The 12409-nt window shown below is 38.2% G+C and overlaps 1 protein-coding gene across 6 annotated transcripts in view; it reads left to right on the forward strand.

Annotated features, from left to right (window-relative positions):
* RAB27A (RAB27A, member RAS oncogene family) overlaps positions 1–11512 on the forward strand; it is an 87826-nt gene extending 76314 nt beyond the window's left edge. For all 6 annotated transcript variants that reach the window (XM_053223993.1, XM_053223995.1, XM_027067289.2 and 3 more), the window contains one exon: positions 9226–11512. In XM_053223993.1, coding sequence (XP_053079968.1) covers positions 9226–9424 — 199 coding nt within the window. In that variant the 3' untranslated portion in view covers positions 9425–11512. The remainder of the gene's footprint in view (positions 1–9225) is intronic.
* Positions 11513–12409: the final 897 nt, after the last annotated feature.

The raw sequence follows: 12409 nt of genomic DNA on the forward strand, positions 1-12409 counted from the left end.
GACACACTTGGTCTGGAGTAGTGATTCTGAGGTGGAGGCTGGCAGAGCCCCACAGGAGATTCTGATATGCTCATCTATTCTTGAGAGGCACTCCTGTAATGAATGTAGTGCAAAGGAAAGGGGGAGGGCCAGATACCAGTGAGAATACTGAAGTGTCGAAACTGGGACCTGGGAGCTATGTTGCAAGTAGGTGAGGAGGAAGTGAGCGATGAAGCAATGGAAACCATGGGCCTAGACCATGCTCTTGAGAAGTATGTGAATGAAGCCAAAAGAGGTAGGGCATCTAGGGGAGCTAGCTAGATCCAACAAGTATGTTCTCAAGTACTGGAGTGGAGCCAGGATTGACTTCTTCCCCCTCTGGGCTTTTTCAGCCTTTTGTTTATTTCCTCTGTTCTGGTTCTCGGGATTCCACATCCTCCCTGGTATCAAAGAGCCCAACATTGCCTTCTGTTTGTAGGGGGAATCTGGGATTGTAGGGAGACAGGGATTGTCTTTCATCTATGTCCAGCTCACAAGCTCTGGGGAGTACTTCATAAGAGGGGCTCAATCTAAAGTTTCTGAATAAAGTTAAATTGAGAGGAGGGATTAGCACATAAGATTATGGAATCTATTGGAGAAGAATGGAAAGGAATGGAAACAAAATTTTCTTAGGAATTAGGAAGCATAAAACATAGTTCTGTAGGCTTTTTCGCAATTTCAGGAGGAGCTATAATGAAACAGTTTAGTGCATATGCATTTCATAAATTTGACATCTAAGTTTAATGATTATTTTCACAGAATCTTTTTTTCATTTTTAATCCTTAACATTTTCATTGGCTGTACATGTACTAAAGGGCTATGTTGGTCAGTTTATCTCTATGCTAAAAGTCATAAAATAGGGTACAGTTTATGATACATCTTGATATCGTTTGTATATTTGATAAATTTGCATTTTCTGTTCCTATTGTGCTACCTTTTCTCCCCAGTTCCTGAAAATGGATCATTGGCTCACAAATGGTTCTCTTAAATATACATGCATTTGGAGAAAGACTTTGTCTTAGAAAAACTTTGAAAACGTAATAAAGACCATGTTACAGTACAAATATGGAACATAAGTCTGTGTCTGCGAGGACAGTAGATCTGAGAATAAGGATTTCATGGGGTAGCCAAAAATGGAAAGGGTGAATCGAATGCATGATGAAGAATATCAGAAGTTTTATTTTTAGTAGATTAATTAATCCATTTACCTGTAATTCCCTATAATATTTAGGTTTGTCTAGAACAAGTGCAAAATAATACTTTCTAGTATGTTATATTGAATAAAATTGTCAATGCAGTCAGAGAAAAGAGTAAAGCAGGTTTGCTCAAACTTGTACTGCTGCCAGTCAAAACAATTACAGTCTACAGTTGCTGAAACACTTTAAAAAATAGCTACAAAGTCAAATATGTTAGAAGAGGAAGCAGAATCCAGTTTTGGCAACATTCTCTTTGAGGTGATACTATGGGATTTCAAGCCTTAGTGTAGTGCAGTTCAGAATCACCTGAATGCTGGGTCCCAAGGAGTTTCTTTATTTTATTTTTTAATATATATATATATATATTTTTTATTTTTGAGAGAGGGAGAGCTAGAGAGAGAGCGAGAGGGAGACAGAGCTTGTGCGTGCGCACGCACACACACACACGCACACACACGCGGGGGAGGGGCAGAGAGAACGGGGGACAGAGGGTCCCTAGTGGGCTCTGCATTGACAGCCTGATGCTGGGCTTGGACTCAGGAACTCTGAGGTCATGATGTAAGCTGAAGTCGGATGCTTAACAAACTAAGCCACCCAGGCACCCCCCACAAGGAGTTTCTGTTTCAGTAGATCCAGGGTAGAACTCAGAAATTTGTTTCCGATCCCCGGATGCTGCTCCTGCAGGTGGCTGAAGACAGCACTTTGAGAACCACTGGCGTGGATGTAAAGTTACTATCAGACGTGCATGCTGGTGGATATTTTCCTTGACAGTATAGTTGGACAAATCATTATGCACAGAATGTGAAGCAGTTGTCTACTGTACCATGGATGGGTGAGGGAAATGTGCTCAATGACACATCATTGGAAAATCCATGTTTTAGAGAGTAATGTTTTTCTTTCACAGTTAATTAAATCAGCTGTGGTATAGACTGGGAAGGGACACTGGGGTTGGTACTGAGAGAGTATCCACCACAAGTGGGCAGGCAAGGACTTTGTGAGTAAAAATGGCTGCATCCAAATACCCTCCCAGACTCTTCTTTTTTCACAAGGTTAGTTGGTGGTCATTACAACCCTTTTGTTCATGATTCAGAGTTGAAAGAAATAGAAAAAAATGTGACTACAAGGAAGGAGTGAAAATTGAGTGTACATATTTCATGTGTCGTACAGAGGAATGGGTAGCAATTTTTTCAAATTGAGTAATAATTGACATAATATTGTATTAGTTTTAGGTGTACAATGGGATGATTTGATACATGTGTTGCAAAATGATCACCACAATAAGTTAACATCCATCACCACATATCATTACAATTTTTTTCATCTGATGAGAACTTTTAAGATCTACTTCCTTAAAGGCAGCAAATTTAAGACAACTTTTTCCCCACTGGAGGCTGTGAGCTATTGATGAGAAAGTTGCTCAAGAGTTTCTGGATTAAAGGATGTGTTAAAAACATTTATTTACAACATTATTGAGTTCAGGCTATTTCTGGGGTTCAAGTGGCTTAGCTCAGGAGCATACTTAGTGTCCTTTGTGCGTTGAACTAGATGAAATGTGGTATGAATAGCTTGATCTCAAATAATTTGATACTTTGCATACTTCATGACATCCTTCCTTTATGCAAGAAATAATGATGTATTATTGGGCATGTTTAAAACCACACACATAAGCTGAAACTAAACATGCAAACTTTTTCAGAACCCCACACAACTCATTACAGGATCTAGATTTTATTTGGCACAACCTCCTAGTTTGAAACAGTCCATAAACCAGCCCTTTCTTATACATGGTTGTTCATTTAGCATTCAACAGACTTTGAAAAGTAGTGAGACTAATTATGTAATTTAGTAAAAAATTTCTCCATAATATCTGGATCCATACTGGAGCCAAATAACTAGAACCATTTGACAGAAGCCTCAAATATACTTGCTTTCATATTTGACAACCTCTAACTGTAATCTAGGGTCTTCTAGTTTTGTGGAAATAAGTAGTAGAAAGGAAACCAGCCTGTTGTGGATCCTGACCTATGGCATGAGCAGGATCTTGATATCCTGGTGAACAACTGTAAATGATCATAATACCCTCCCTCATTGCTTTGAAGTAGTTAGCCATTTTGCTCATTTTATTTATTTTAAAATTTGTGATTAATCTATTTCTTTTAAAAAATATACCAAAATTGGATTCTGCATGCATTCCAAATGACTATTCAGTGGTTATTTTTGGACTGATATCACAGGTAGCTGCACAGGGTTTTTTCACAAGTTTGGTAATACTGCCTCTAGTAATGCTACATTAGCACCACCATGTGGAGAGAAGGGACAATATCACTTTCTGTGGTTAAAAGGGGAATTGATCCTCTTGAATTTAAGCTAATTTTAAAAATTTTTTGCCTAATAAGTTTTCGGAAAAGCAGAATATTATTCTTAGAGAAGAAAAAAACCCATTAGATCATCATTTATTGAGCACTTTTTGGATTCTAGGTTTGTGCTAAGTAAGCCCTTTACATGTATTATCTCAATTTCTCCTTACTGCAATGACCCCATGAACCACGGTTATCCTCTTTACAGATATGGAGTAGTGTTTGGATAATGTAGCCTGAATGCCTTCTAAAAGTGAACATCAAAAAGATACGGACATAAAAATGGTACTAACTGCATCCACTAGATTCATCTTTGCCCTTAGGACAAGCAAGACAGTCCAGTTTTCAAATGTGAACTCAAAGGCACATTTCTGTTTCTGGAGAATCACTTATTGTGGAAAGATAGTCTTATTTCAGGGTCTTCTCTGTGGATCTCATTTGCTTCTCTGGCAGCGTAACTATCAGAGAGCAGAGAGGAGTGAATTTTAGCAGTCATTTATTCCTGTAGATAAAAAAACCGCATTGCCCCAGAGTCTTCTAAAGAAGACTCTGAATGATTAGTCTAAAGATTAAGGTTGTTAATCAGACTCCTGGTCCCATGACCTGGAGCTTCACAAATGGCAAGAAAATATACTTGACTGAGATGTTGTTGCTTGAATTTGGAATTAAAATTTAAAGTACATCTTATTAAAAGATGTACTATATCAACCTGAGTGACTTGAAAGTTTGTAACCTAATTCATATAACTTGAAGTTCTACCAATTAAACATTTAAGTTAGCAACTATGTTAGACAATAGCTTATTGATCTGCTAGAGGCATCAATCATTTCTACCTTAGTATTAATCAGTGAAATAAGGTCCAGTTCTCTCTGCATTTGTGAAGACCACTTGGAATTAGGGATCTCATGAGGACTCAAGGTAGGCAGATGCTTTGGGGCATGAAGAACTCCGGCAAGGACGGGTCTGAGTGAGCCATCTCTGATGTAGGAAGGAAGTATAGCATGGTCCCAGGTACTAGGATTTAGGGTAGTTCTGTAGGTCAGGTACATTGTGGATTAAATCAGTAGTTTTAAGATAGTTTGAGAGTTTAATGTTGATAATGCTGCTCAGGTCTCTTGAAGTTATGACTGTCTTATGACTCAGTGGCAGTGTTTCTATGGGATGATGTGTTCTTAGTGTGAAACAACAAAATTACAAACAAACTTTTGTAACCTAACCTATTTCTACCTTAGAAATAAGAAACATTTATCAGTGACACATATATCAAAAATGACACATTTCTTGTGTGTCAGATTATGATATAAATGCTTTAATTGTTAACTCATTTAATCCTTATAAGACAATGCTGATAGTGTTTAGTTTTATGCTAAGCACGCGCTCTCCCGCTGAGCTACACCCCCTGGTTTTATGGATGAAGCAAATAAGGCACAGAGTTTAATGGCTTGTCAGGGTTCCATAGTTGGTAAGAGGTTGTACTAGGATTCGAATCCAGGCAGGCTGGCTTCAGAGGTTATGGCTTCTAATCATTGTCAAGGATGTTTGTAACTTCCATGCATAGATTTTATAGTTCTTAAAAGTATTTTCAACTATGATTTTCATGTATGCCTCAAAAATAACTGTGAAGCAATTTTCAGGAGCAAGAGGGAAAAACTGTGGAAAGTAGAAACAGCTTAATAGATTCAGTTGAATTCATTGGAGCTCAGGACCTGAGTTTGAAAGCTATTTACATTGGATTTTGAGGGGATTTCAAAAAATTAGATGTGCATTATGATGACAAGAAAGTTCTTCTGTTCAACCAGTTTTATTTCCCCCTTCTTTGTTTCTTTCCCTCCCTCCCTCCCCCTCCTCCTCCTCCCCATCCTCCTCCCCCCCTCTCTCTCTCTTTTTCTCTTTTTGTATTTCTAATTTCAGCTCATTATTCTTGGGGGGAATGATGAATTTTTCAGTTGCTTTTCCATGAAACAGTATATTTCTGAATGGTGCTAGAATGATTAAGCCTTCTTTTATTTTTTTTTAAATTTTTTTGATGTTTTTATTTATTTTTGAGACAGAGACAGAGCATGAGCAGGGGAGGGGCAGAGAGAGAGGGAGACACAGAATCTGAAGCAGGCTCCAGGCTCTGAGCTGTCAACACAGAGCCCAACGTGGGGCTCGAACTCACGTATTGTGAGATCATGACCTGAGCTGAAGTCGGATGCCCAACCGACTGAGCCACCCAGGTGCCCCAAGCCTTCTTTTAAGTATGAGAAATTTTCTGTAGACATTAAATGATTCTTCATGGTGTAGTTAAGAAAAAGCATGATGAAGAAAATCTAAATATTTAAATTTTGAGAATTCTCAACCTAAATTCCATTCTTACAACAATGGCAGCATCACACACTGTCCCCGTGATTCAGCTCAATAACATAAGTGCTCAATAAATAAATATTTGTTGAATCCCCACAAAGGATGCACTCCTCCCACTTGGTCATCAAATATTGCATGTGACCAGGGGAGTGGGAAAGAGAGACGCATTATCTTCATTTTATGGATAAGGCAACAGATGAAGATGGAATTAAGATGACTGACAGTAACCAAAGGTATTGCCAGGCAGGTTTAAAAACACTAAGAACATGTAATTTGCCCAGCATACTGTTTCCTGATTAAGGTATGTTAGCATCAGGATACAGAGGGGTATGAACATGGACATGGTTGAATCAGTAGAGCAACTGTGTCTCGTAGTACTCACAGATGGATGGATAAATGTTCATTGGAGAGTTTCTCAACCAGTTTTTAAGAGCTAGCCTGGAGCAGGAGAGAAGTGCAGAGGTCCAGTTGCAAGTCCTATCAGCTCCTACAGGAAGTGTGCAGATAACAAGACAGCCTCATGAGGAATCATATGGAGAAATAGCCTTCCATTCCTATACATGTACCCCCTACTGTACTGCTGCTGCCCTTTTTTTTTAATAGAGAGGGGGTACATGCAACATTGCGAGGGCAGTGGTGGAGGTGGCGAAGAGGGAGAGGGGGAGGGGAGGGACTGGGGGAGAGGGAGAGAGAAGCCCCTGCAAGGAGCCCATGCAGGCTCGATCTCAGATCTCAGGATGGTGAGATCATGACCTGAGCCAAGGTGAAGAGTTGTCAGATGTTTAGCCAACTGAGCCACCCAGGCGCTTCCCCCCTCCTCCACTATGGCATCTTAGTGACAGTAGAAGCAAAGCAGCTGTGAGAAGAACTGGAATCAAGCTGGAATCACGCAGCTGTGGATTCAAATCCTGGCTCTGCTACTTTGTCTCTTTATGAAACTTGGAAAATGACTTCACCTTTCTGAGTCTCGGTTTAATCATCTGTGAAACGTGAATAAAAATTTCCAGAGGTTTTTCTCTGTTAGGAATTCAGTGTCAATTATTTTATTGTCTTCTTTTGATTTTTGATGTAAAAGCACTAGGAAGTTTAAAAATATATATATTTATAAAAGCTCTCAGGTGGAAGCTGCTCCTAGCCAAGAAATAACAAAAGAGGAACTGAAATTGTAATCAGAGGCACTGATGTGGTATTAACATACTAGGAGAACACAGGAAAACAAAGATATTCTCCAAAAAAAGTAATACTGATGGAGAATTGTAAAGTCCCTATAAATGTAAGGAACATTTAACTAGACTCAATTGCAATACCCACAGAAGTGCTCAAACAATTTTCTTTTGCAGTTGTTATATCTCAGAGCATTTTGGTCAGATTCCTTACTAAATGGCAGAAATGGAATCGATAGTTTGAGGAAATACAGTTTTATCACTGTTTTCATGGCTTTACTAAGAAGCAGGAAGAATTTGGCAGTTGATTAATCCTGTTTCAAGAACTAACTCAAATGTATAAAAGGTGGCCACTGAAAGAAGACTCATTTCTCTGGGCAAAAGACATGAGTAGACACTTCTCCAAAGAAGACATCCACATGGCCAACTGACACATGAAAACATGCTCAACATTACTCCTCATCAGGGAAATACAAATCAAAACCACAATGAGATACCACCTCACACCTGTCAGAATGGCTAACATTAACAACTCAGGCAACAACAGATGTTGGCGAGGATATGGACAAAGAGGATCTCTTTTGCACTGCTGGTGGGAATGCAAACCAGTGCAGTCACTCTGGAAAACAGTATGGAGGTTCCTCAAAAAATTAAAAATGGAACTACCCTACAACCCCACAATTGCACTACTAGGTATTTATCCAAGGAATGCAGGTGTGCTATTTCAAAGGGGCACATGCACCCCAAAGTTTATAGCAGTACTATCAACAATGGCCAAAGTATGGAAAGAGCCCAAATGTCCGTCGATGGATGGATGGATAAAGAAGATGTGTTGTATATATATAAGGGAATATTACTTGGCAATCAAAAAGAATGAAATATTGCCATTTGCAACTACGTGGATGGAACTAGAGGTTATTATGCTAAGCAAAATCAGAGAAAGACAAATAGGTGACTTCACTCATATGAGGATTTTAAGTTACAAAACAGATGAACATAAGGGAAGGGATGCAAAAATAATATAAAAACAGGAAGGGGGACAAAACATAAGAGACTCTTAAATATGGAGAACAGAGAGTTACTGGAGGGATTGTGGGAGGAGGGATGGGCTAAATGGATAAAGGGCATTAAGGAATCTACTCCTAAAATCATTGTTGCACTATATGCTAACTAACTTGGACGTAAATTTAAAAAAGAAATAAAAAAAGAAAAAAGAAGACTCATTTCTCAAGATTATATGAAAAGCAGTCTTAACAGTTTTGAAACTATGTTTTGTGAATTATTTAAAAATTTCACATATATCACAGGTCCTTGGGTAACCAAAGACTGATGTCCTTGAGAAACTCTGAGATGATGTAGAAATCGGAATGTCTTCAAGTTTATGACCAGAGAATACAGGCTAGTATTGACAAGTGGCAAAGCCTTTGACAAACACAGCCAGAGAGCGTGCATTTTTCTCTACTGTCAGTGCATGTGCAGCATGCAGTCGAAGGGATTTGTTTTGGAAATCCTCATACAAAGCAGATGACTTTGGAACCAGTAGAACATAATGGTTGAGTTGGTTTCACTGGAATCAAGCAGCTGTGGATTCAAATCCTGGCTCTTCTACTTTGTATTTTTATGAAACTGGGAAAATTACTTCATTTTTCTGAGCCTCTGTTTAATCATCTGTGAAATGGGGGGTGGGGGACACCTAGGTGGCTCAGTCAGTTGAGTGTCTGACTTTGGCTCAAGTCATGATCTCACTTCATGGGTTCGAGTCCCGTGTCAGGCTGTGTGCTGACAGCTCAGTCTGGAGCCTGCTTCACGTTCTGTGTCTCCCTCTATCTCTGCCCCTCCCCCACTCACACTCTGTCTTCTCTCTCTCTCTCTCTCTCTCTCTCTCTCTCTCTCTCTCAAAAATAAACATAAAAAAAATCATCTGTGAAATGTGAATAAAAATTTCCAGAGGTTTTTCTCTGTTAGGAATTCAGTGTTAATTATATTATTGTCTTCTTTTGCTTTTTTATGTACTCTGTTGTGGTAAAGCATTTTTATTTTCTTGTATATTTATGCTCCACTTACTTTTGAAATTGAATTATAAAGGGCAAAGGCCACTTTCTTTTCCCTCCACATGTTTTTACCTGAATTGTCTCTGTCTTGCAGAATCCCCTACTTTGAAACTAGTGCTGCCAACGGGACAAACATAAACCAAGCAATCGAGATGCTCCTGGACCTGATAATGAAGCGAATGGAACGGTGTGTAGACAAATCCTGGATTCCTGAAGGAGTGGTACGATCCAATGGTCACACCTCCACAGATCACTTGAATGAAGAAAAGGAGAAGGGGATATGTGGCTGTTGAAGAGTCCAGTGAGCTACACAATAACTCAAGGGTCTGTGATCTTCTCTGTGTGTAATACATGGCACAGAGAGAGATGAACCGACGTGTACAAACTGCTTCTCACCGTCCCAATTAGTGCTGTCAATTAAAACATCTGGTTTCAAAATTAATTTGCTGCAGCTTTGTAAATATTTAAGATTCAGCCTGAGAGTTGTGAGAATGTTTCACATTGCCAAAAGTGCCTTATAAAACTTTAGCCCATGACAGTAGATCATTCAAGAATTGAGGATTCTGTGGTTACAGAAAAGTACATTTATTAAGTAGAATGACAAAAGATGCCATCACCTGCCTTAACATACATCAGTCCAGAGTCCAACTCTTAAAATCTTAGGTACGATTATAAAACAATTAATCCAAATTTTAAAAACCATACTTGTACTCTAGGTGACCTTGTAAAATGCCATCTAAACCACTTGAATGTTAACTAAGAATATATACAAATGTCAGTTCAATATCTGTGAGTATTTATATAAATATTATCTTTAAAATGAATATAGGATAAATTATGGTTATGTCTATAGACTCTGGATAAACTGGATTGACCAGTTATACATTCGCTTTGACTCTTGGTAGGTAAGTAATTGGGGGTGAGGTCAGGGGTGTCTTAATATAGCATGAACAACTGAAGTGGGGCTTCTAGCTCCCTGCTATAGTCCCACTGCTCTGAAGGGTTGATCGAAGGATCAGGGAATTAGATTTTTATGGCTTTATTTCACTGTGACCTGTGCATTTATATTTGGCTATGTGCTGGCCACATTTGGACATAGCTGGTGCTTATGCTGAAGTTATTTGTGATAAGTAAACATTTAGCTTCTTTTTCTTCATATTTATAATGTTGGTCTGGCATCCTCAGACAGTAGTTTTAATTAGCTTATGAACTACTAATCTTTTGTCTCACCATCATGCTTTATGTCATTGATATTTGCAATTTGTTTTATTTTTTACATTGGTGGAATTGAAGGAATTAGTTTTTAATTACATAAAATGTTTGTTTGCTATTTGGTAGATAAAAGATGTTTGTATTTAAGCAGTTATACTATAGCTGAATATAAGAAAAATGAAGCTTTCTATAGCCTGTATTTTTTATTGAGATCACAGGCATTTATTGCACTTGCTGGGTCTTGCCAAGCTCATGGATTCCTCTGTAATGCTGAAGAGTCTTCATATCAAATTCAAGGTAGTTTTAAAATATGTCTTATGGCAGGTGTTTATAAAGGTCAATAGGGGAAAATTCTTATTTATTAAAGTGGTTTAAAGAAATTAGATAAAAAGTTCCAAAGAGCTTAGTCGCTATTTAGGAAGAAATATCACTCATTGTAATTTAAACAAAGAATAAAAGTAAATGTATTTTGTGGTGGCAAATGCTTGGAAGAATTGTAATTATAAAAACACAGCGATGATGGAAAGTAATTACTTTTATATGGTAATTTTCAAATAGTTTTTTATTGAGTATCCTGGTTTTTTGCCATTTCCCTCCCACCACTCCTTTAAAACACCTAGCTGTGGTTACTAAGATCTTGCATATTTCTAGTCTTGAAATGAAGACTTCTTTTAAATACTGAAGAAGTCATTGAGTCCTGTGCATTTGAACTGTGTTATTTCAGTGAGACGAAGATTCAGACATTACAAGGGCAGGGTCATAATCACAAGCAGTGCCTTTTAAAGTTGCCGTAAGACTTCAGTGAGGTGAATTATAATTTTACTGCTACGTATCAGGCAGCATTTTATATATAGTTAAAAAGAAGACAATATTTGTATGTTTCACTTTTTTCAAGAACCAAATGAGCAATTAGCTACATATCCCATTGGCCTTATCTATAATACACAATTAAACATATACATGATAGAGTGCACATGCAGGAACTATCTTTAATTATTGAAATAAATAACCTGTATTCTCTTGGGAAATCACTTGTTTGAATTTGCTATTGAAGTAACATATTTTTTGCATCAATGTATTTTTCTATTTATAAGATTGTGTAAAAGTGAAGTGTATCTTCAGTGAACTTTGTGCCAATTAAGCTTATAATTAAAAAGTAGTCTAGTCAAGTTTGTGTGTGAATATAATTTCATTTCCTATCACAGTAAAGTTTCAAAGAAGAAGTTAGAATACTAGAGAAAACTAAATTCAGGGATAGAAATTTCATTAGATGTTTGATGAGGAGCCAGCCAAGACAACAGGTTCTGGAGAAGGTAATTGAAGTACATTATCACCAAACATTTATAGAACACCTACAGTGCAGGCAGTGTTGTACTGGCCAGTCTCTGGTGAGCAAAACAAGGATGGTAAGGGCCTGAATTAATATTATACCTGAGAGATGGATGCAAGAGACATCGGGAAGGGGGTATCATCATTGGATACGGAAAGAATATGTGGGGAGACGGACTCTGACCTTATTTTCTGTCATTGTCCCCCCTCCCTCACTATCCTGTGGGCACACTGGTCTCTTTGGAGCAGTCAAGTGTGTTCCTGCTTCAGGAATATTTGCTGTTCCCTTGATCTGGAATAGCTAGTCTTCCACATATCTGCGTGACTCTCTCTCCTATCCTTTAAGACGGTTCAAGTGTCACCTTGTGCAAAGGACTTTAGTGACCACTTTCTGTAAAATAGCAGTCACTTGTCCTCATGGCCCCAACCAGATTGTTGCTTTCTTCCTTGTTACCTGCTTTGATTTTATATATGTCACTCAACACCACTTGATTCAGTTACATGTTTGTCTCCATCCATTAAGACATAAACTCCATGACAAATGGGACTCGGGCAGCTTTCTTCAAAATTGTGTTGTCACTACACAGAAAGGGGCCTGGCACATAGTAGGTTATTGGTGGACTGCATAAAGGACTTAAGCAGTGGCAGAAGGGAACAAGTTTTCAAAAAGGAGTCAATGTTCAAAGACAGAGGAGTAGGATTGAAAATAAAAACAGCTTCAAAAATGTTTAGGCTCA

The sequence above is a fragment of the Acinonyx jubatus genome, chromosome B3 (assembly GCF_027475565.1).
Source record: "Acinonyx jubatus isolate Ajub_Pintada_27869175 chromosome B3, VMU_Ajub_asm_v1.0, whole genome shotgun sequence".
Taxonomy (NCBI): Eukaryota; Metazoa; Chordata; class Mammalia; order Carnivora; family Felidae; genus Acinonyx; species Acinonyx jubatus.